The sequence below is a fragment of the Callorhinus ursinus genome, unplaced genomic scaffold (assembly GCF_003265705.2).
Source record: "Callorhinus ursinus isolate GAN/ISIS: 27379988/994484 unplaced genomic scaffold, GSC_fseal_2.0 scaffold4, whole genome shotgun sequence".
Classification (NCBI taxonomy): Eukaryota; Metazoa; Chordata; class Mammalia; order Carnivora; family Otariidae; genus Callorhinus; species Callorhinus ursinus.
The window spans coordinates 128,194,777-128,219,995 of NW_027397066.1; the positions used below are offsets into that span (position 1 = coordinate 128,194,777).

At 44.6% G+C, this 25,219-nt stretch overlaps 1 protein-coding gene across 3 annotated transcripts in view; it reads right to left on the reverse strand.

The window, feature by feature from the left end:
* Window positions 1-6,485: 6,485 nt before the first annotated feature.
* The window catches only part of TMEM154 (transmembrane protein 154), a 61,856-nt gene continuing 43,122 nt past the window's right edge, over window positions 6,486-25,219 (reverse strand). Inside the window, exons 8-13 of one of the 3 annotated variants that reach the window (XR_003208859.2) lie at window positions 21,096-21,244; window positions 17,993-18,070; window positions 17,755-17,901; window positions 11,141-11,299; window positions 7,010-7,093; window positions 6,486-6,906 (exon numbers count right to left, since the gene is read on the reverse strand). Coding sequence is in view for 1 of the 3 variants with exons in the window: in XM_025874320.2 (XP_025730105.1) it covers window positions 21,241-21,244 (4 nt within the window). In the remaining 2 variants the exon portion in view is untranslated. Of the gene's footprint in view, window positions 6,907-7,009; window positions 7,094-11,140; window positions 11,300-17,754; window positions 18,071-18,788; window positions 21,245-25,219 lie in introns of those variants that run through there. The other 2 variants (XR_003208858.2, XM_025874320.2) reach the window with 2 other exon arrangements.

The following is a 25,219-nucleotide window of genomic DNA, read 5'->3' on the forward strand; positions in this document are numbered from 1 at the left end:
CCGGTGCCGAGTCCCCAGGCCATCTACAATGTCTTCAGAAATTTACACTATGATTTGACGTTGACATTCTACATACCCTTTGCCCCTGACGGCACAGAGATGATATTACGTGAAGGAACACAGGTATGTTGACCGAGGGTTTAAAAAAACTGATTCAGAAGACTCAGACTCTGCATGCAAAAAAGTTTTAGGAAAACCCCAACCTGATATTTTCCTTTTTATGTATGTATGTATTTATGTGAGAGTGGTGTGTGATTTTTAAAAATCGGTCTAAGTAAGGCCAAAGGAGTATTTTCAAACTTTTTTTTTTAAAGCCTGTGTTAGAGTTTCATTAGCAGGCATTTCTTTCTTAATGATATATTTTACAATCTTAAATTCTGCATCTTCAACTTGGTGTACGCCCAGTGTGTTATCTCATCCCGTGACAAATGGAGCCGAATTCTCAGACAGATTCAAGCCAGCAGGGATAGAAAACTGAGTCTTATGTAAGGAACTTTTGAGGTTACTTCTCATGCCCCACTGCTTGTACAGAGAACAACAACAACAGAAATCATGATGGAGAAAAGTAAGTTGCAGTACACAAGGTCCAAGTGGGATTCAGTGTTCAGAGTGCTGTCCAGCAGCCTGGAGACGCTCCATAAGCTCCTGGAGTCCTCGGGAGGATTGCAGAACTCCATAAACTCTATGCTGACATCATCCCTGTCTGGGCAAAGACAGGACCAGCAGCCACCCAAGAATGGCCTTTCAGAATCCCTAATGAATTAATCACCACAAGCCGGAGCTGGAGAGGGAGAACGTGTTCCTGCCGTCAGTCTGCCTTTGCCCAGGGGTCCCACCTCCCATTCACCAATTAACTTTACAGTCGCATCTGCCTTTCCTGCCAAGCTCTCCCATAAAGGAATTTATCACCTTCTGTTCTGCTTTTCTTCCCAAATGTGAATCAGAAACCAACAGTACCGTTTAAAAAGGCACTTTCAGCAAATCCAATTATGATCCCAAGCACCTTTATGTGGAATGAGTGAGCTCTTCTGCATTTCCTTTTGTGGCTTTATTAACCATGCTGGCCAGAAGCTCGCTGCTAGCTGGGGCCAATAATAATAGGAAACATTTGTTGTGTGCCAGGCACTGTTCCGAGGGCTTCATATCGATTACCTCATCTAATCCTCGCAAGAATCCTATGCAGCAAGCACTTCTATTACACTCATGCTACAGATGAGGAAACAGAGTCAAAGAGAAGGTAACAAACTTGCCCGAGGTCACACAGCTCTAGACAGAGGAGATGAGGGTTGAACCCGGGCAGGCTGGCTCCAGAATCCGTGCTCCAGCCACCATCGTGTTTGACCACGAGAAAAGATGACCAGGCTCTTCACTTTGCTTTTTCGTAAGTAAAGAACGTGAAGGTTAGCTCGTCTTGGGCTTTTTACACCTTTAAAATCAATCTTCCTTAGAACTCGATATATATAAAGCCTCCAAGTTTGAAATGGGGGCAAGGTACCTGTAGGTACCCTGATTGGCTTTCCTCCGGACCCCTCAGGGGGTCTTGGGTCCTGGGAGCTTCTGGAAAACCTCTGCCTAAATGCCTCCTCTTGACAAGTTACTTGAGAGCTCAGAGAAGCAGTAATCTCCCCAGGCTGCAGGCAGAAAGAGCCCAGCTCTCCTGCCCAGCTCCCGCTCCCTGGCCCTGCCCCAGCACGCTGCCTCTGCATGTCGGTTAGCGCCTGCGACGCGGCACTTAATGAGGACAAACAAATGTGCTCATCGCATTGAGTTCAAGTGTGAATGATGTGATCATTCTGCTCCTGCTTAGCAATCCTTTTTCTGGAAAGATCTAGGACAGATGCTGCAAAGCTTTGAACATAAACTCCCAGATAACAGTGGCATGCTTAGAGGGAAGTCCTGAGAATCAGAGCCACAGGGTAGCTCCGTTCATGAATCAATCTCCACTAGTCTCATCTTCAAGGGAGTTTCTTGCCCAGCTCTTACTAGTATCTCATCCCAGATATTGTTTGGAAGTCTGTCCTTCTAACTTATCCCTAATGAGATAGGGGACAGAAATCCTAAACCACCTGAGAAATTTCAAAGCATTCATTCAAGCTGGTTAATATCTCTTTCTGGGAGTATAAGTCACAAACTTCGTCTGTATGGATCACGCTGGTATCTACGGAGAGCCCACAAAGCATCATCGTTTTGAAAGCATTGTCACTTAAAAATGAATCTGGGTCCTTTCGTTTCCAGCAGGTGCCATCAAGACCTTCTCTGAGGGCTCAACCCAGAGAGATGGAATAATTGGCCATGAAGTAAGAGTAACATACAATTACCACTTTGTATGTCTAAGCTAATAAAGAAATGAACTTTTGTTTGCAACACTTTCCTTTGTGTTAACTGAACATTTACTACCTGACATGGTAGTCTGACGACTTTTTCAGGACTCTGGTCACATGTATGAAAAACTGAGGCACGCTTGCTTCCCTTTCTGGCCTTGTCTGAGACTGTCTCGATAACCTCAATACTGTGTTCTATTTATGTAGGATAGGAGGGGGAAAAGAAAGAATTATGTTCTCATCCAGTACTGATAAAAAAAAAAAAAAACATTTCATCTTCCTCTCTGTGAACAGACACATAGTTAGAGTCAAATGCCTCCACACTATTATGTTCTGCATCTCTGGGCATCTTCAGATTTGTCTGCCGTCATTCGTTGTACCCTCGGCCAAGTTATTTATGCTCACACTTAATTTCTCTCTAGAAATAATGCCATGAGAAATATAAATTCCCTCTTGCTCTGGCTTGAGATCAGGAGCTCTAAGCCATAATGTGGCAAATTGTGGGGAAAATGAGCTGCTCAGTTAGGAAAGACGTTGTTAACAGAGGAGGAGAATCCTTCCGCTTTCAGTTAAGATGGTTGTCTCCTCGGGTCTCACGTCAATCTGAAGTCAGTAGTCTGGGGCAAGAAGAAGCAGCGAGTAAACATCTTCTTGACCGAATGCAATCAAGTACAAAGGAAAATCATATAACGTCCTTCAGAAAATATTCTAACAATAAATGCTATTAGAATTGCCTCATTTCTTCCAGTAATTCTTCAAATGCAATCTCTCTTAAGTGAAGCATTTTCAAGGTTAGAGTCTCTGGGGATGTGACCCAAACAACATGTTGAAAAGTCTTCCCAAATTTTTTGTTGTGTCTACCCTAACTAAGAACGATTTCTCTCGATGGTTCGTTTTTGTATTCTAATTTTTAAAATTGGAAGCACTCGTAACTTTCTGTAATGTTTTATTATTGGCTTCACTGATGGCAAAATTAATTTCCCTGGTTAAAACATTGCAATGCCAGAAGATGATTTGCAAGGTAAAGTTCACTGCAAATGATACTTGGGAGAAGGCAGACCAGATAAAAAGTTCGGAGACTTCACCAAGTCGCAGTTTGAAGGAAGCACAGTCGGTGTGGGTTAAAAACTCTTACCATCTGCTTACTTGATGCAATGACTTGGTGTCAAGCCAGCAGCAGACAGGTGTCCCAGTGCCACCAAATACCGACCTGCCCATTATCACCAATAAGTAGTCTGAAGTGTAGAGGCCCAGCGCTGAGCAGACCCAGCGGGGTCTCTGGCCTATGTCAGGACACCTGAAGTCTTGGGGAGAACTGGGGCTGAACATCCATGGGGCAGGCCTCCCAAAGCTGTTATTCCTAAGCAGTACTCAATTCCTTCTGGAAGCACACATTCCTGCACACAGCTGGTGTTGCTGACGAGCCGGTCATGGCCCCGGGAGTGTGAGCACACGGGGCAAGGCTGAAAATCGGTTAAACAATGTATCAAAGGCCAGACTGAACCAAGTCTACGTTCATATATTGTAGTTTCATATGTCTCTGTCGTCGTTTTACCAAAGAGCATCTTCTCTTGGGTAAAGCGAAACCCTTTCAAAACGGCAAAGCGTGAAATAAGAAGGAATCACAATAGGTTCAATCTTCTCCGAGCTGTGGTTTTCTATGTGCAGATGCCCGTCGTGAGTAGCTTGTAAAATCACCCACTGTGACCGTTCATGCATAGGCTCTGCTGATTTTACAAATACACAGTAACGCAGCCGCCTCTCCAAGGGCAGGCTCCAGCCTGACGTTTGCACAGCCAGCAGAAATCATTTCTTGCAGGAGATAGAATTTCATCGTTTAGCAATATTTCATCAAAGGAAGCTGCACCCTCAGCCACACACGCTGTCTGTTTTGGAGGAGGTGGCTGCCCTCCCCCGGCTGCTTCCCTTCAAATTAATAGGCAACCAGCAGGTAATCAATGCCTTTTCCAGAGGGTGGCAGAGAAGACTCTGTAGGTCACTGTACTGGGAATATTTCTCAGCAAGGCAGACACGAGGCTTTAAAAAAATAACGTGTTGTTTTTTCTTGGTCATCAAAGTAAATCATGTTCAACACAAAATGTTGAAAAATAAGAAAGCTTAAAAGAGGGGAAAAAATCATTCTTAATCCAGTCATTCAAAGATAAGCTCTCTAATGTGTTAGCATAGTTTGCAGCCTCTCAACACAATTGGCCTCACACGTACACTCTCTCTGCTGCTTGCTTTCCCACTTAATGTATTGTGCACGCCAGACGTTTCCTTGCTTCGCTACTGTGCTTATAAATACTGTTGCAGGGATTCTCCTTGTATGTAATTTTTCGTCTACATTTCTGGTTGTTTCCTTAGGGTAGTTTCCTGGAAGTGGGATTTCTAGATCAAAAGATATGAATGAATATCATGGCATTTAAACAAAGATTTTCTGGGTTAATTTGAAAACATAGCGCTATGTTTACTGGTTGCGTACGGTTGTTTCTGGGTAAGGGGAAAACACCTGCCACTAGCTTTTCTCATTCTAATGCTTTTTTGATGTTGTTCTGGTGGTAGGTTTGATGCTTCCTCTAGAGAGCGGATGATTGAGTGACAGGACCCAAGCTACGCAGCTGCCTTTTGTCTTTTCAGATTTTCTCTTCTCCACCCTGTTTTGTGCCCTGCATGGCTGATCTTCATGAACTACATCAATGGGTTCCCTTGCTCTGTGCATTCCAGTTGGGTCCAACCAGTAAGGAGTGAGCGGGGGGATGGAAGAACAAAGAAGCTGGACCTGCTCCCTAAAGAATTGCTGTGGGTTGGCTGCATCCTGGTGTTTTTTTTTCTTTTTTCCTATCTGCACTTAAAAAAAGTGATAAAATATACATAACATAACATTTACCATTTTAACCATTTTTAGGTGTACAATTCAGTGGTGTTAAGCACACTTACAATGTTGTGCAACCATTACTACTAATCCATTTCAGGAACCTTCTCATCATCCCAGACAGAAATTCCATACCCATGAAACAATAACTATTACTCCTTCCCCTTAGCCCTTAGCAACCTCTACTCTAATTTCTGTGCCTATGTATTCGCCTATTCCAGGTACCTCTTAGAGGGGGATCATACAGTATTTGTCATTTTGTGTCTGGCTTGTGTCACTTAGCAAAATGTGTTCAAGATTCATCCACGGTGTAGTACGTGTCAGAATTTTATTTTTTTTAAGGCTGAATAATATTGCACTGTATGTGCCATATTTTGTTTATCCATTCATCTGTTGATGGGCATTTGGATTGTTTCCACGTTTTGGCTATTGTAAATAATGCTGCTATGAACGTTGATATACAATGGCTGCATCCTTTTACAAGATCACAAGTTCTGTCAGGTGGTCTTCTCCATATGGTGACCATCTGTTTGTTCCAATAACCACTCCCTTTCCTTCCTTGGCTTTTTAGGCTTAGGGTGGTAGTGACTCCCTGCGTTGCTAGTCTTGGGGTGTTATACCATCCCTTGTGGATTTCCCTACACCCTATCCATGCCTTTGTAATTCTCCTCTTTATTGATCTTTCTTCAAATTACCTGATTTGATTGTGTCATCTATTCCCTGCCAGGATTCTGACTTGCGCTGACCTTTTGCTGTAAACTTCTCCTCTATAGGCCTGAAACCACAGAGCACTTGTCAGAGTACCTGGGCGTATGACCAATGCATCCCGCCAATAGATACTGACAAATATCTGGAAATTTAAAATAATACACATGCCCAGGACCCATTCCACTTCAGTCAATTCAAAATATCTAGTGCTAGGACCTAGAAAATCTTTATCTTAAAAAAGTTTCCCCATGACTCTAATGCTGTTGGTCCAAGTCTCGCATGAACCCCTGACACTGGGCTCTTGTTTGTAGCACTGAATCAAGATAGAGTTCTAGATCTGCTTTAAGAATTTAAGTCAACATTTTGGGGGGGTGCCTGGCTGGCTCAGTCAGTGGAGCACAAGATGCTTGATCTTTAGGTCATGAGTTCAAGCCCTACATTGGACATAGAGATTACTTAAAATAAATAAATAAATAAATAAATAAAATTATTACCTATTAAAAGAAGAAAGAAAAATAAAAAAAAAGAAGTTAGGTCAACATTTTTTAACTGAAATAGCCAAAATACATTGAAAGGAAGGTATCTGAAACTTAATCACGTTTTATTCAATTTCTAAGTTAACTTTGTTTCATATTGGGTTGCCTTCCAAATGACCAAGTTTTTAGGAAGGAAGAGCAGAGAATGGTGTCCATCCCAGAGGTTGTCTTCTCAGCTGCCAACATCTTGTCCATTGTCCTCTAGGTGCTGTCCCATTGTGCCCTAATCTTTTTAAGTTCAAGATTCCGTAGTAGTGGCAAAAGGCTAACACTGAGAAGCATGCTACCTTCAAATTTCTAAAACTTACTTAATTACCAGTGCTTTTTGTAGTCTATTGTCCGAGGTATACAGACACAGCTGTCCTTAAGTGCAATATTAAAAGCTGCAGTAGACAGGCTATGACTGCATCACCAGGCCCTCTTAGCAAACAATGGCTCCAACTATTGGGACTCGGAGAGAAGTAGGGAGCTGAAAGGCAAGAAAACAGCCTTTATTTACCTCAACATTTTGCCAAAGACAATTATGAATTTGGAGTATTAAATAAGTTATTAAAATATCCTTTGCTTATTACCCCATATTTATTCTCAATCCTATGAGGTGGTAGTTGCCTAATTGTAGGCAATTCATTAGCTTCCCTAATCTTCAATGTCTTCATCTGAAAAAAAGGGAGAGAAAATATTTTTGCTCTGCTAAAAAGCATCTAAGATCTCATCAAATTAAAGAGTCCTTGGTTCATCAATTCCACATTACAAACGAGGAAGTGAGGTACAGAGGACATTAAAGGACGTGTCTAAGTCCAGCCTACTACCTAATAGAGGGATTAAGTTTCCCATCCATGCCTCCCGGGTCTTAGTTTCAGAGGGAGGCCAAGACACAGCCAGTCAGAAGGTTAGGAGGAATGTAATTAGCAAAAAAATAAACAAAAACAAAAAAGAGAGAGAAAGCACACAAACAAGAACTGCTGCTACAAACACCGGACTTTCCCCATCACTGGCGAGACTGAGCCGGAGTGTGGTCACCATGGTTAATGCAACCAGTCAGCCCTGATGTTTAAAAAAAAAAAACCCAGCTTGCAAAGATGTGAAATATCCCCAACCTTACGTGAGCTGGACAGGAGCTAAGCACAAGGGAGGTGTTGAGAATGACGAAGAGGCCGTTGTCTGGTTCACTGTGGCACTCAGTTCAGGTCAGCCACTAGAAATAACCCGCGGCTGCTCGGAGGCCAGATATGAACACTTCACAGGGCTGCAAAGCCTCTCTTCTGAGGCTGATAAATTTGTTCAAACTTATCTACAAACGTCCTTTTCCCTCTCATCTTTAAGATAAGAAGCTGAATCACTAAGTTTTCTTCCTGCTCCTCAACTAAAAAAAAAAAATCAATAACCTTTATTTTCTAAGCATCTTTCTAGATCCTGCTGGAAGCTGCTCTATAGTTGACTCAATTGCTTTCATAATAGCCCAGACTATGAACTGTTGGTAAGTGGAGCTTTTAATGTTTAATATTGCAACATAATTACATTTGGGATGATCTTATTTATCTTTTGAAGAACTTGACCCTAAACCACTATCATAATCACTATAGCAAGTTGCTGTTTTGAATCAGAAATGTTTTTTTAAAAAAATAGATAACTTCATTTTCAGCACGTAATGTACAACTTATATTTACTTCAGAAATAGGGTTCTACTGGGGGCGGGGGGGGGACCCTGTCTTTCTCAGCGGGCAGTAGAGTAAGAAAGCGTGCTGCAGATTGTCCAAAAGCAAAAACCATCCTTCCGTTTCTGCAGTGTGTGCAGCCTTTGCCCAGCCCTGAAATGTCGCTAAATTTGAAATCATTTTCTAACACACCACACACTCGCTTGGAGCTAACTGTTGGAGCCATCGGCACAGGCAGAATCAGAAGCCAGAGCCTGCAAAGCCCTAATGTTGGGGGCAGGAGGGACCAGATAAAACAAAGCGCGTAGGCTCGGGACAGCTTCCTGGAAGCCAGGTGTTAACTTCTACTGCTGTGTCATTGTCACGTTCGTTTTCTATGTGTTGCAGGCTAATTGATTAACACTGTGAGTCAGCTGTGGTCACATCACCTTCATACTGCAATGAACGTGTGAAATAAAAACCCAAATGTTTCTTATACTCAGTAAATTCAGTTCCTTTTTTCTTATTCACTTCTTTAATGGAATGTCTTTTTTAGTATAGCAATGAGGAAATGGCTAATAGAGCTAAGAATGAGACTACGTCGTCAAGTTCCAGGGGGATGAGATGACTATTCTTGTGACTGGAAATTGCCCCTTCCATTGCAAAGAGGATATAATGGATGTTCCCTCCTTTTGCTCCTGGACCTGCAGGCCTCAGGGTGTGATACCAGGTTTATGGTGTTGTATTAGAATGTGGAGGTCCCGTTGAGAGGAGGGGATAGGACCACCTTCACTTGGGGGGATGGGGGGATTTTCCCCATGGGAAATGTGTGTGATCATTCCCAAACAAGGAGGCTGGACCTCAGCCGGGAAGCAGAAGTGGGAGGGCGAGGCAGGCAGGCAGAAAGAGCAATCCTTTCTCCCGATAGCCTCTCCCTGGCCCTTGGGCTGGGATTTAGCCCTCATTTCCCAACCCCACTTCTGGGGAAGGGAATAAGATGGCCTCCGTGGTAGAGAAAGCCTGGGAGCAAGGCGGCGAGGCACATCCTGAGCTCCAGGGGACATGGCACACGTGCTCTCCGTGTGATCGTGGAGGCTTGCTTTAAGGATTTCAGCTCAGTTGTGGCGGTGCTGGGAGGAATTACAGGTGGAGCTGGGAGTCTTTGCGCCGACCGCAGCATTACATGGGGGAGCTGCAGTCTCAAGTGGGATGGTCCCAGACGGAAGGGGAACATTGGGAAGCAGAAGACGGTGTGCGGCTGGCAGCCCCCGCAAGATCTTTTCCTCTGTGATCAGCCTTGGAGGCAGTTTGCACAGCAGTTATACGTAGGACTCTTGAGCCAGAGTTCGTGTCTTACTGTCTCAGTCCTGGCGCTTATTGGTTGGTTGACTTGGGGCAAGTTAGCCTCCCTGGACCTCAATTTTATTGTCTATAAAGGAGGGATCGTAACAAGTTGAGTGTGAGAATTAAATGAGTTCTTAAACATGCATAAGTGTCCACTTTCATGTGAAGGTTAACAATGCTGTTGGATTTCCTTCCGTCGGGATTCTTAGGATCACTGCTGAAATGGGTATGCAGCTGCACAAGGGAAGGCCAACGTAAAAGGAAGGATGGCAAGAAGATCAGAGAAAAGGATGATGTGGCCACCCCATGGCAATGAATGTGAAATAGTTACAAAGAACACCCTGAACTGTCACCTAGCGGAAATTGTCATGGCGTCCTTGTTTCCACCCCGTGGGGAAAAGGGCAGGGGCGAGCTTTAAGCTTGGACTCAGGACTCCTCTGATGGTAACAAAAGGGGTGGATTCAGATAAATCAACCACCCTCCTGCCCCATGAAATAAAAACTTTCTATACTTTACAATACAGTGACCTCAAGCACAAACTCTAAGGATATTTGGTGTAGCAAGTTCACAAAGGAGCTGATGACAACTCTTAGTAACATGGGGAGGCTGTTTGGCTCTCGCCTGGTGTCTTCCTGTGACCCATAAGGTCTGCTGGTACCCCCACTGAATTCATTTCCTGGGGCTGCTGTAACAAATAACCACACACTGAGTGGCATAAAACAAAAGAAATGTATTCTCTCACAGTTCTGGAGGCCGGAAGTCCAAAATCAAGGGGTGGTAAGGGTTGAGTCCCACTGAAGGCAACAGTTAAGGTTCAGGATGAGCTTGATGATCCCCTCAGAGTCTCCAGCTGCCGATGGGAATTTCCAAAGCCCCGCCACCCCCACCCCCACCCCCGCCGCTGCCAACCGTGACCGCAGGGAGGGGAGAGTCTATTGCAGGTTTAGGGTTGGCATGGAATAGTACTAGGACAAACGCTCGAGGGAGGGGGCTGCATAAAAAACCATATCCACATCTGTTTGCACTGCCCTTTCTACACCAAGCTGCTAAACCTCCCGCAGAGCAAACCAACGGGGAAGGACAGAGAGCCCGTCTGCCCACGGAAACGGCCAACCCTCCTGAAGGCTGGCCAGAGGTGCCAGGTCCTGATGTGAAGGATGGCCCTGTCATTAGATGGCGGCAAGGATAACATTCCAAGCCACTTTATTTTCAAATGAGCACAAGCAAATCCACGGCCCTTCCTTTTCATCTGGCAGGGCATGTTCTCCATGCAGCAGCACTTAGCAACGGCCTCGTCCCTCCTGATTAGTGCTGCCATTAGAGAAATGATTCCTCAGCACAGTGAGTCATCTCGGATCCTGACAACTGTAACCATTCCAGATGGTGAGAACATCCACGACCATAATGGCCCTTCCTGTCAGTGTTTGTCGTGGATTGTTCTCGGAACCACAGGGGACAGACACCAGCTTGTAGCCTGGAGAGATTTACAAGGTGTGGTTGCAAAGTTAACGACCCTGATTCCACAAGCCACGTGGGGGAATCAGTTACTTTTCTTCAGAGTCACCAAGTAGGGGCCGGATCACAACACCGACCTGGAGAAGCAAAGAACAAAAAGCCTCAGGTGACCCGGCAAATGGCCAAGCTAGATGCCGGAAACAGGTGCTCAGTCCATCTCCAGGCTGGTGCTGTCAACCCAGGCTCTTTGCGGGCAGCGTCTTACATACCGTCACCTCGACCAACGCGCAGGCCTCAGAGGAAAAGACGGGCATCTGAGATGCAAGTCGTGGAGTGGGAAGAAAAAGAAGCCATCTGAAATTGCTCATGGAGACAGCAAAAAGCCCAACATCTTGGCATTTCGGATTTTCAGGGAAAGATATGCTAAGCTGGAGAAAAATAAAGGCAGTTTTTAGAATTTGTGCAAATGACTTCACGAAGCTGGTTGAGTGGAGCCGACTCCCCCCGCCCCCCCCCACACACCTGAATATCTGGTTCCGGAGGGCTACGAGAGTGTGCTAAGCACAGCTGAATTTATTTTACCAATTTTCAAGCTTACGTTATAAAAAATAGTGCCGGGCGAAGCCTCATCATCATTATGGCATAGTGAAGCGCTCATTTCACAATTGGTTGTTTAAAGTTAATAGTAGATCAACTGAGCAACCACTAAAAAGATGATGCATTGGCTTAATTCTGCACTGTTACAGAGCTCAGCAGCTGAGTTAATATATACATGGAGATGTTGGCAGACGGTTCCTTTTGGTAATAATATTCATTTTTATGAATGGCTCATTTATTTTTTATATGTTCCTCTTTAGCCCTGCCCTCATTTCTCCCCTCTGTACTGAGCCTGGCTCCCAGGACTCCGAAGGTAGAGAGCCCTGCATTTTAATGGAGAGAATGAACAGGCTGCTACCTAGGAGGGCTCCAAGGCAGTGAAAAATGAAGAGGAAAAAAAAATTTTTTTAGACAAACGAATCTGTGGCAGCTATTGGTTTCAGAAGGGCCAGTTGGCTGGTTATTTACTGAGTCTACACCCCGCGTCTCTTTGTAGGTGTGTTTGTTTCAAATCCAGGTGGTGACTCATCATTACAGTGAATCTCTCCCATCCGCTCACTTCCTGCAGGAGGAAACTATATGTGCAAGGCATTTTATCTTTTTATCTAATCACCTGAAGAATAAGAGGAGCATACTTACTTGGGCACAAAAAAAAAAAAAAAAAAAAAAGGAAAGAAAGAAAGAAAAATAAAAAGGACAACCCTCAAAGGAAAGGCACTGGACCTTTGCTTTGAAAGTTATCAGAGCTGGGCGGAGAGGGGCTTACAGCTGTTGCAGCTTCTCTCTTACATTTGCAGGTATGTTTATAGCAGGGCCCCAAAAGATCTGATCATTACTGCTGAGCAGTTCCAGTATTTTCTCTGCCTACCAAAGCTATCTGCTTTCCCCAGATTTCTGGATGTTTACTGTGAAGGAAGGCATCGAGGCCGTCCTGCATTATCCCAAGAGCATTTGCCCTCTTTGCTTGGCCCTCTCTCCACACAGCCCTCCTGCAGACCGAGGATGCAAATGGGAAAATTGGAAAAGGAATGGCTAAGGGGCTCTTTGTGGTCGCAGGCCACAGAAGAGGGAGAGCTGAGACTCCCCAAAACACAAGAGAGGCTGTTGAGCCAAGGGGTTTAGAACTTCCGCTGCAGAGTCAGACTGCCCTGCCTGGAATCCCGGAACTCCTGCTTCCAAGATGGTGGCCCTCAGCAAGTTACTTCACCTCTTTGTGCCTCCATTTCTGGAAATTGAATACGATCATAATAGCTCTCTCACAGGTTTGTGGAGAGGTTTAAAGGAGTTAGCACAGGTAAATTTCTTAAAATGTTGCCCAGCACAAAGTAAGTTTTAGCCGCCGTTGGTGATGTTTCAGCTTCCTGTACTAAGCAGTCCCTAATTTAAATGCCAAAAAAGTGCCCCATTGTCCCCATCACCCTAAACTAGCAATAGGAAGAAAGAGCTCATCAGGGGAAAGGAAGTTTCTCCCCCTTGCCCTCTCAGAGCCATACTGAAGGGAGCTGGTCTTTGAAAGTATCACCCCTGGGTGCTGAGGGAGCCATGCTTGAGCTTCCTCGCTGGTGGAAATCTGAGAAGACCTTCTCTTACAGGACTCAAAGCTAGTCATGCCTCACTTGTGTTGGCATCTCATCGAGTCTTGGGGGTCTCACTTGGCACTGTGCAGGGGCTGCTAAAAATGCCCAGTAAGTCAAAGTAGGTCCCACTGCCAGAGGTCTCGTACTTGGGCACGGCGAGCTAATGAGAAAGGCAGCCTCTGATGGAGTTTCTGATGCGTGTGGTGCTGTGAGGGCTCCGGGGGCTCAGGGCAGAGAGTGCCAGCAGCTCAGCCCCGGGAACCACGGGGCTTGCCCTTCAAACCTCTGCTCCCAAGGATAACAGCGTTCTTGCTTATTCTTTTTCCTTTTCTTCCTCCTCTTCCTCCATCTTCTACTTCTTTGAGAATTTATTTGCAATCGGTTTCAGAGGAAGATACAGCATACCGAGGCTGAATAAGAGCTTCTGGCAGATTTCTGTGGGGTCCCCAAGTTCCTTGCTTCAGAATGATCTGACTTGCTCATTAAAACTGCTGATTCGTGGGCCAATCTCCCTTTGGCATGGCGACCCAAGACTTTGAATTTTTAAGAAGCTGCTCAGAGAGATGCTTTTTGTGTGCACTTTGGTGGGACAACTGTTGATTTGGAAATGATTTAGTCTAGCTGCTTTGTTTTGCAGATGGGAAACTGAGGCCCAGGGGAGTCAGGCAACCTTCCCAAAGTCCCCCGCTGGTTAGTGGTAGAAGCAGAACGCTGTAGGAGAGGAAATACGGGAGTGTTCTGACTGCAGAGAGGGCCTTGGGCTCTGTGGATGTGAAACCCTCCCAGACAGGCAAATACTGAGCCCTGTTTCCTCTCCAGCTGGCATCTCGTCCTGGCCACAGCAATACGGGGCTTGTTGCGATATTTTACAACAGACATAAATTCTGCATTTCCAAATCAAACTAGAACCCGGTATCTGCCCAAAAAGAATAAATTAGTTTTAACGAGGATCTCACGTAGTATTTACAGATTTTCATGTTTCATTTGGCAATTTAATGCTATTTTACCTTCGGTGTTGGTACTGAATTGATGAGTTGTGTTTTGTTTTTTTTTTAAGATAGGAAAGAAGAGACCATGAATATAACTATTTCCCAACCTTTATAATTCCACAAGAATTAATAACACAAAAACTATATAAAGTAGCAAAGAGTAGATAATGACAGAGTTGGGGAAATGTCAGCCATAAAGGGGGAAGGTGGGAAAACTACAGTCCATCATACCTCGACGTCATGACGTCTTAGGAAATGTCATATGGCTCACGCATTGGTCATCATATAGAAAACAATTCAAGGCCAGCGTCTCTGACTCTTGTCTTCTTTGCACTGTCCCACAGCACTAAGCTCAGTCTTGTGTCAACACTCCAAATGTGCTCCCAGGTGGATGGGAGAGGAAGTTGGGGAGCAGGTGAGGTAGTGAGAGAGGATATGTGAGGGTGGGAAAAGGAAACTGATATCAAGGAGTGAAGGAAGTCCGTGTCTAGTTCATCTAGTCTCTGGTTCATCTTTTATAGAATTGGCATATATATAGATGGGGTGCAGGTGTCACAGGGGAGAATGGCAGGGTCTGGCAGGAAGACCAGTGGGAGTCCGAGGAAGCGCAGATGCTTAGTAGAGCACATTGCTATAGAGATAGAATTGAATTCGAGGGCATAGAAGAAATGAGCTTCCCGCTCAAAAGCTCTCAGCAAACAAACAGTGAAAGCATCTAGACGGATAACTATCTGTTGTCATTTCATCCATTCATGTTTTGTTTGTTCACGGATTCATTCAGTTATTCTAAAGACATCTGTTTCTTTCTAAGAATAATGGTAAGAATGGCCACCAGTGATAAAGAGCCGACTCCGTGCCATCGCCCCATTACACTGAAGAGGAGCTGAGGTTCAGAGAAGCTGGGTAACCTGCCCAAGCTCACACAGCTGGGATTCGAACCCAAGACTCTTCCATGCCAGCCTCTCTTCTGAATCACTGTAATGTTGTGTGCAGTGAGTCCTTACTCAAGTATGTTCATCTGGGGCTGCTACAAACTCTCTACGTAGTCTGTTTCCTCACTTCATCCGGGGAATCCGGTTCTGGCCCCAGCTCTGCCACCCACCTGCGGTATGACGTTGGCCACAGCTCTCTATTTCTATGGGTCAAGTCTCTTCCTCAGCAAAATTCAGGGATTGTACTAGGTGATTACTGAAATTCCTTGCTTCTCTAAAATTCCACGTACCCGTCACTGGACACTCATTCCTCTCGGCTGGATGAACACTTACGAAACTGCACACTTCTCTCATGACTCAACCATCTCATCCAGGCTCTAGCTTCCTGTGGTAGAATCGGCCATTGCCCGTCCGACATTACATTATTCTTAGGAGAACACCTGACTTTCTTCAAGATAGCAATGCACCCACCCCTAAAGGACTACGTCTTCCAGCTTTACTTAAGGCGAGATGCACTGCTTTTCTAGTGGTTTGGGCCAATGAGACATAAGTGCATCGGGCTTTCAGGGGAGTGCCTGTTACCTTCCCTCTTCTTCCTTCCTGCCAGCAGGACAGGCTTGATGACCAGAGCTCCAGCAGCCATCAGAGGCCAAAGGTGGCCTTGAGGACAGAATCCACATACTAAGAACAGTGGCATAGAAAGATAGAGAGCATGGTCTCAGGCGACCTTGGAGCCACAGTATCAGTCCTGGACTTCCTACCTCCAAACTTCTTTTAGGTGAGACAACAAGAAACCCTTGCAAATTCAAGCCTCTCTTCTTTTGGATTTTCTGCTACACACAGGCAACTAATTCTCATTAATGTACCCACAAACTGGTCACACTTTCTTTCTCTAGCTGTAATATCCCCCTTAAATTGTAGTGGTAATTTGCTACGGCCTGCCGGACAAACTGACGACCTGCAGGAACCTCCAAATCAATTTGTGTGACGCCAGATTCATAATCTGGAAAATGTAACCTGAAAAAAGGTTCCTCTTGTGTTCCCCCTTGCAGCAAATGGCAACACCACATTTCCTGCCACTAGTGTCCAAAGCCTGGTGTTAGTTTTCATTCCTGTTATTCAGTCAGTTACCAAATCGTGTAGATGCTGCATTCATTGATCTAACATTTTGAGGGCGTGTTAGCTCAAGAGGTGATTGGTGCTGGGGCTACAAGAGCAAGCCAAACAGAAATCTCTTGCTTCTCATGATGCTTGCAGTCAAGGACAGGGATTTATCTGTTCTCGTGAAACTTATAACGAAGACAGGCATTCTTTGAAGAATCACGAAAACAAATGTAAAATTGCAATGGCGGCGCATGCTACAAAGAAAAGGTAGTGAGAACACACAGTGGGGGCCAAAGAAGGCTTTGACTAAGCCAAAATCTGAAGGATGGTTGGACCTACTGTGGCAAAGAGTAGGGAGGGGTGTGGGGGTGGTAGGGGTGCATGTCAGGCAGAGGAAAGAGCTCGTGAGAAAGTCTAAGGAGGGAAGGGGCACAGTGTACTCCATGAGTTAAAAGAAGGCTGTTGGCTAAAGCACTAGGAGCTATGAGGAATCCAAGAGGCAAAGGTCGCGTTCAGACCATATTAAGGACTTTGAGCTCATTTGAAAATCAATGGGAAGCCATTTGAAGGTTTTTAAGCAGCTAAAGGAGGGTGGGCAGTGACCTGATCGTATCTGCTGTGTCCTTCCTATTTCTTTTCTCTTTTCTTAATTCCCTCTGCTGCTACACTCATTTCCTATTACTCGCTTCTCTCCCTGAAACTGACCCTCCACATGTGAGGATCATTCTTCCAAATCCCAGTGCTGAGCGTCGTGCTCTCATTCCCAAAGGTCTTCAAGAGCTCCTCATTCCCACTAAATGAAATCCAACTTCCTAAACCAGAGTTCAAGGCCCTGGCTTCCCTGTGCCTCCTACCTCACCTGCCACTGTCTCTCGCACACCCTGTGTGCTTCAGCCAAATTGTGCTGGACTGTGTTCCCCAACTCTGTGCCTCTCCTCATGCTCTTCTCTAGGAACTGCAATGCCATTTTCTTGAATGACCATTTGTCACAACCCTCTGTCCTTTAAGACCTCGCTCCAATTCAACTTTCTCGCCCGGGGTTTTGTCTGCTGTCCCCAGCCCAGTCATCCTTCCTCCTCTGTACCTCTGAGCCCTATATCTGCTCCTCCCCAGCAACTTGTCACTCTGCATTTGGGCACAAGCCTTATCTCCTGAAACAGCTTGATGGGAGGATCCTGGCTTCTTTTCTGCACCTAACAGGTCCCTCTGTGCCCTACTTAGAGCAAGGGGCTCAGTAAATGTCAGCTGAAGGAACAAATGAATGATACTCAAATAAGTGGGCAAAATGCCATTCAGGGTCACCCTTCGCACAATTCCTTCATAGTCAATGAAAACGGCCCATCTGCACAGTGAGCCTGGTAACAAGCAGATGGCTTTTGGAAACAGACTAGCTGGGTTGAAATCCCAGCTCTACCACACACTACCTGTGTGTCCTGAGCAAGTTACCTCATCTCTCTGTAAATGGGGGTAATAGGGGCACCCGGGTGGCTCAATTGGTTAGGCATCTGATTCTTGGTTTCAGCTCGGGTCATGATCTCAGGGTCGTGAGATCAAGCCCCATGTCGGGCTCCCCACTCAGTATAGAGTCTACTTGAGATTCTCTCTCTCCCTGTGCCCCTCACCCCCCTAAAAATAAATAAATAAATAAATATTAAAAATAAAATGGGGGTAATAATATACTTACCTGGGGAGTTAAGCGAGTTAGTTCCCAGGGAACAAGTAGAAGAGTGTCTGTCACCGAGTAAATGCTCAAAAAAAGTCTTCATCATCATACTGTCATTCCCAGTTGGACTGGCTCTCGCTAGGTGACTGCCTTCCGTGACCCCATGACCTACAAAATGGTGCTGAGGCCAGAGTCCTGGGCAGTGTAATTTCCTAAAAGCTGTTTGGCAGGGGAGCCCCCCGACAACTCTGCATCTTACCACCTGGGCCTGGCAGATCCTTCTTCTTGTTGCACAAACTTACAGTCGATGCCATTGCGGCCTCTGGACTGTGATCTCCTTAAGGACAGAGATGACAATAGTAACAGCCAGCGCTGTACAATCCTTACCACACACTGCGTACTCACTGTTCAGAGCGTTCACATGGATTGACTCATGTGGTTTTTTTCAGAAAATCTTATGAGGCAAGTAGGGCCCAGAGAAGTTAGGTAACCTACCCAGAAGCATGGAGCCAGCATTTAAACCCAGCCAGTCTGGCTCCAGAGGCTGCGGGCTTCCCCACGCTACCCCACCTCCCCTCTGTCTCTCTATTACCTGGTGCAAAGTAGGTATAAACAATAAATGTTTGCAGAATGAATGGATCCCAATGGCATCTTGAGGGAAGGCTTTTAGTACTTTCTCTCTCCGGGATTTCTGAGTGGCTCCCTTTCCTATGGACCCCTCTGAAGCCCCCAACAGCAGCCAGTGAGTGTTCCTGCTCTCCTCAGGAAAGCGTGCTCCCTCAGGCTGCATGAGGAAGTGCCCCCCCCACCCGTGACCCTCAACAGGGTTCACTCTCAGGCTTCTTCTCATGTTCCCTTTCTTAGAAAGGGTTGGTGGAGATTCCACATCACTCCTAAAAATACAAATCTCCTTGCTAAGCTGGTGGAATTATGAATGATATTGGGGGGTGGGGAATTTTAATTGGACTTTATTTCCGATACTTTTTTACTCTATGAAAAGTGTCTGTGTTAATTATAGAAACTGTGGCAACTGTAGAAGTATACAAGGGAGACGATTTTAAATGGAGGATATTTTTGCTCTTTATTCAAAATATTCTTTAATATTTAATGATTCTTATGGTAAAAAAGAAAAGAAAAGAAAAGAAAAGAATCCAAGTGATTAGACATTATGCATTGTGGGGAGAGAAGTCTTTCTAATGCTGGCTTGCTCTCATTCAGCTTCTTAGGATCTTGACGACTTCTTTGATACCTTCTGCTCCTGTCCTCAATGGTGACACAATCCACAAGGTAAATGCAGGGTCTCAAAGGCTGCCCTGATTCTCTCATAAGCCCTGAAGAGAAATGCGCAAAATGTGTCCTTGTTCAGCCCGGGATACAGGAATGCAGGTAGAAAAAAAACCCAATACATTCCACGCTGCAGAGCGAAGCAATCAGGGCTTCTTACCAACCCCCATTCAGAACCCCTTCTCTTTCCTACAAAAAGTGGTCCTGGTCATATACACCTAAATGTATTCATTAGCTTTGCAACAAATTTTCACAAGACATTCTTATGCTGTAAAAATATTGAATTTTCCTGTTTGAGCTCTTAATATTTCTGCTTTGGTTAATGGAAACTTACCCACGCTATTTTTTGTAATGTAAATTACAAAGGTAATACATGTTTATTGTAGAACATTTAGAAAACACTAAAAATGTACAAAGGAGGAAATGAAAAGCATCGGTAGATCCCCCATCTTGAGAACCTGGCCCACTCTGGACTTCTGACTCTGAATGTGGATAGTAAGGGGAATGGGAAAGAAGAGCACGGGTAGTGATGGATACCTGTGTGCTTGGTTGGTCCCAAATGCCCTGCATCTGGTCATAGCACTCTGATTCCCTATAGAAGCTGCTTCCTCATGAATCCTCTCCAACCAACCAACCAACCAACTAATGAACTAATCAACCACCCACCCTACCAAGCAACTAATGTGTGTACCAGACACATACACACACGTACACACATACACACACACTTCAACCTGTGGTAGTAAGGGAAATGTCAACCCTAGTTGGTCCCAATACCATTTTCACAGGGTTAGGCATAAAAGTCCTGCTGGGGGACTTTTCTTCATTGGGTAATGGAAAGAGATTGCCTTCTACTTTGGTGGGAAAGACAGAAAGATGAGCTCCCTGGAGCTACTAGCTGCAATAGTTATAGTCTTGTGGAGAAAGTTGTTTCAGACAATGAAGGAAAGACAAAAACACTGAAGAATCTTTATTGTGTTTGAGTACCTGGTCTGGCCGCCCCTTGCTGTAGCTGAACCTGCTTCTGCTTGTCTCTGAGAGCAGCAACTTCCTGCCTCTTCCCAGTTTGGTTACCTGAGCCTGGAAGTTTCTTTTGGTCTGAGGTATTTTGAGTTGGAAATTTTCTCATGGAATTGAGTCTTGTTTAAACAAACACACCAACATTACATGTGAGGGCAGAAAATTAGAAGTGTATTTATTTAGGATAAATTTGTAACGTTTATTCAGAAGAAAGTGTTGGGCCTTGCCCAGTCCGCACCTCGAGTGGCCTGCTCTGGATCTGACCAGATAGGTAGATGGTCTGCCCCTTCTCAGACAATCCAGTTAGCTCCCACAAATCTGATAGGAGTCAGGGTATGTGTCCCAATGCTGTGGGAGCATGAATCCTAGCCCAGGGTTTAATATTCATGCTGTCTCTCTAGAACTGATCTTCTCAACTTAACAGGGAAGAGATGCAACTCTGCCATAGAGAAGGTATTATTGTGTGTCCTTTCTGCCCTTCCACCATAAAGCCAGGCTGACTGCCATTCCCTGTGCATCCCGTGGCCAATGAAAGCAGACTCTGCACAGCTCAGCTCCATTGTGGAAATCACCCAGAACCTTCCTCACCCTCCTCACTCCCAACACTTTCTAGTCTTCTTCTGTCTAACTCCTGCCTCAGATTTGTGTTCCAGATTTTGATTCCTATCCTGCCCCTTGGTCTTCACAACTTATCTTGGTTTCATCTGTTGAACCAAAGAACTCCCTAAGAGTTTTTCCTCACATACTCCCCACCTCCTTTCCCAGACCACTGTGTTCCCCTTGTTCATGCTCCAGCCCCACTCAGAACACAAATCCTGACATTAATTCATTTGTCTGCTTCCCCAGATATATCTATCCCCAGTCCCTGAAGGTAGAATGTTGGGCACTAGAAGCAGAGAGGAAGGATGGAGGTTCATCTTGAAAGGAACAGGGGTGGGTTACGGACAGAAAGGCAAATTCACATGAGATGAAAAGTCATCAGTCACCGCATGTAACAAGACGGAGGAATTTCTGTACAGATTCATGGAGGTGAGAAATAAATGGGTGCCATAGTTTACCATCTTGCCCCATTAGCTGGCTTGGCTGGCTTCATCTATATTTAGTGCTGGCTGGAGAACTTTGAGGAAGAATTTACAGCACCTCTCGTTTTGTTCATCTGTCTTCCCATCCAGGGAAGAAACAGTTCATATCTTGCTTGTATCATCACCTAAAATAGATCATTGACTCTTTTTATTAATAAAACTCGCATTTCCTTTCCCCATGCACAGTCTAGAGAGCAAAGAAGGGGAGCCCAGAGCTGAGCAGAAAGAAGCGGCTGAGAGGATTTCCGTGATCTGCTGGGCTCCCCCCTCATGTTCCTTCCCCTCCAAATCAGGGCCACCTTTTCTCCTCCACTTCCACTTTCTTGCTAGTTCAATTATGGTGGTTCTCTGCCACCTTCCAGATTGGATTTAAGACAGCTAAAAACAAAAAGCACACACAATAGCACAATTTCAAAAAAAAAGATTAAAAACAGCATCAGAAACTATTAGCTGGAAGGTGAGGGAAACACAATGGAACTGGAAACTTGGGAAGAAAATGATAATGGGCAATAAGCAATTCTCTATTTGGGTCCTGTTGTCACTGATGATAAAGACTGACTTGATACTGAGTAAGGGCAGTACAGTGACTCTTAGCTCAGTAGGTGATTGGTTTTCCCATGATAATTGAACATTTCCTAGTGCCAAGCTCTGTTCAGGACACAGAGATGCCTAATGGTTTTTAATCCCCATCCTCAAGGTGCTCACAATCAAATCTGTTCCCATTATAACCTTAGGTCCTGAGAATAGGCATAGGTTTCTGTGTGTCTGCTCCCCCCACAGCTTGTTCTATGCTGTGTCTCAGGCCTCATGGAGGTGGTGAAACCTACCAAAAATTACTGGACCAGGGATATATGTCTAAGCCAAAGCCAGCCATACAGGCACTGGACTCAAGGGAGGTCAAATGTTCCTGAGGATACGTGGTGTGAGCTTGCCTGTTGTATTTCCTCTGGATAGCATGGGGCCACACCAATTTTGGCAGATGATGTTTTCCAAAATGCCTGTAACATATCTCTTATCCCACTTGCTCTTGACACTGATGGTAGCATTTACGTCCTCTCCCCCTTGAACTTTCTGACTGCTTCAAATGACAGAGGATGGCAGAAGTGATGATATGTGACTTCTGAGTCTAGCTTATAAAAATGCCATGTCTTTCCACTTCGTTCTCTTGGGATATTTGCTCTTGAAACCCAGCTATCCTACTGTGTGGCTGCAATGGAGAGGACTATGTAGTAGGAACCAAGGCCCCTGGCCCACAGACCTGGCTGGGTTCCAATCAAACAGCCAGTACCAGCTTGCCGGCCATGGGGGTGAGCCATGGGAAGGCGGATCCCCCAGCCCCAATTCAGTCGCCCAGCTGATGCCATGTGGAACAGGGATGAGCTATTCCCAATGAGTCCCACCCAAATTGCAGACTCAGGGGCAAAATAAATGATTGTTGCTGGTTTAAGCTACTATTTTTTTTTTTCGGTTTTGGTTTTGTTGTTGTTTTGTTTTATTTTGTTTTTGGTTTCAGCTACTAAGTTTTAAGTAGTTAGCCAGCAATACATGGACAAAATGCCAATTCAATCAGATTTTTCTCTCTTGTGAAGTATGAATGTTTCCAGAGGTGGGACTCTTGAGCTCAGGGAGAATCTCAAACAATGCTGCTTTCGCTCTTCCACGCAAGTGCTAGGTACCTGCCAGGTTTGGCTGTTCTGAAAGCCACAATGATTATGGCTGTTGAAGAGGTGATCTTTCAAGCAACTCTACATTCTCACATGCTCGCACTAACCACCTGTATTTGAGAGTACCTGGGCATGCCTCTCTATTGCAGCCTTAAAGAGGACAACCACTATCCTGTTGACTTCAGCTCCAGTAAGTGGGATTTTATTTTTTCACTCAGTGAGCAAATCCTTACCAGTAAACTAGGTCCAAAGACTAGGTTTTTTCCCTTATCCCCCCGATTCCAAGGCCTGGCTTCTTTTTCTCAGCATGATAAACCATTCCCCCTGGCACTGTGTACGGTCCTTCCTTCCCCGCCAGCCCGCAGCTTCCGTTACTTCTCATCTGATCGTGCCCACCGATGGGCCTCCTTGACAATGACTGACTCCTTCTTAATCATTCTCCTACTGTTTATTACTGGGCAGGTGGTTTAGTATAGTAGTTTAAAGCACGTGCTCTGGAGTTGGGAAGACATGGGACAAGTTCATGAGTTCTCTAACCCAGTCTTAAAAGTATATGGTGAGGATTAAAATGAGATGATACATGATAAGTGCTTAACCCCCTATGGCCTGGATTGCTACCTCTTCGGATACCTAATATTGTCTCAGTGCTTTGGGAAGCAGAACCTTATTGTTGGATGGGCTAATGTGCCAACCCTGGAGACCACTGTTCCCTGCTGCCTGGCAGATAGGCTGGCTAATGAGATGTAGGCCTAGTTGTTTCAATGCACTGGCAGGAAAGCTCTTTCAAGTGGCTCCCCCCTGCTCTGGTTCCCTTTCTCTCCTCCTTGTGAACGTGATGCTAGAGCATTTCCTTCATATGGCTACCTGGAGGACGGGAGCTCCGCCCCATGGAGGGGGGAGGGTCAGAAGGAACCCAGGTCCCAGGTGACCGTGGAGTTACCACACCAGCTTACCTCTGTACTCTTTCATGTGTGAGAAGAAAAGATCTTGCTTAAAACAATTGTGTTTTGTGTGTCTACTATTAGAAGCTGAACTTAATTCCTAACTGATAACACACAATAGATGCTAGTTACAGTTAGTATTATTGTTCTCTCTTAGTCTCGTTTCCCTAATGCTGTGAGACTGTCTGCTTTTTGGGTTCAAGCCGTCTCGAGGCTGATCTGTCTCATCACTTCAGTCCCTTAGTCATTCTGGTTGAAATAGGAAGGAAATACCCGCTGCCACAGACTCTAGGGGTAAAACACTGCCGTAAGTGACCAGGTTGTACCTTAACTGTGGCCTGGAGGGGGGATCTTTCTGCTCATTGTTTGTCAATGTGCTGACTAGTTTTTGTGACCTGCAAGAATGCATTCTTATTCAAAGATGTCTTCATATGATCTGTGTGTGGTGAACCTGCCTGTCAGCCTTGTTCTAACTTTTACAATGTCAATGTGTAGAAAATGAAATTAGAATTAAAGGCACGAAGAAAAGTGAGTAATCAGGACAAAGAGAAGGCTTCAGCTCTGAGATTTTTCTATTTTTACTAAAAATACTTTTAAAAATTACATTCCATAGACAATTAAAATTTCATTTCTCAATTTAAAAATATTTTGCAAAGGAAAAAAAAGAAAAGAATGTATTATAATATCTTTTAGATATGTAGAAAATCCAATTAATTTTTAGGGTAGATAATTTTGTATAAAGCAGTTTCAATTCTATAAGAACTTTTAAAATTGACATTGCTTCATTTATTTAAAAAGTATATGGATCAAAAGAGCATAATTATCGAAGGTAACAATCCTTTTTCATAGTCACAGAAGTTAAAAGAATTTTCCTTTAAAAGATGTTTAATTCACCCCTTTACAACATTTTAGTAAACAAATACCTTACCTTCAAATAAACATTTATTTTAAATGTTAATATACATTAATTACATAGAAACTAAAGTCAAAGATATTCTTTACTCCTATCTTATAGTGCTTCATTTTTCAATTAAATTTAGAAATGCTTTTAAGTTGATCACTGCTGATTGAACAATTTAGCATACAAACTGGTATGGACTTACTCTTTTTTTTTTTATAAAAAATCATGCAGCTGAGAATAGAGCAATTTATACATACACACATGTATATCTGATATTTCTAAAGCCATAAGCTGTAAAGGAAAAATATTTTATATATATGATTCTCAGCATACAAGGCAAGAGAAAAAACCCTAAAACCTTTAATCAGTCTTAAAACTTTAGTAGTTCTGGGGTGCCTGGATGGCTCAGTTGGTTGAGCCACCAACTTTTGATTTCAGTTCAGGTCGTGATCTCAGGGTTGTGGGGTCAAACCCCATGCTGCGCTCGGTGCTGGGCGTGGAGCCTGCTTGGGATTCTCTCTCTCCCTCTGCCTCTGCCCCTCCCCTCTCCCCTTCCTCTCTGAAAACGAACAAACAGAAAAAAAAAAAAAAAAA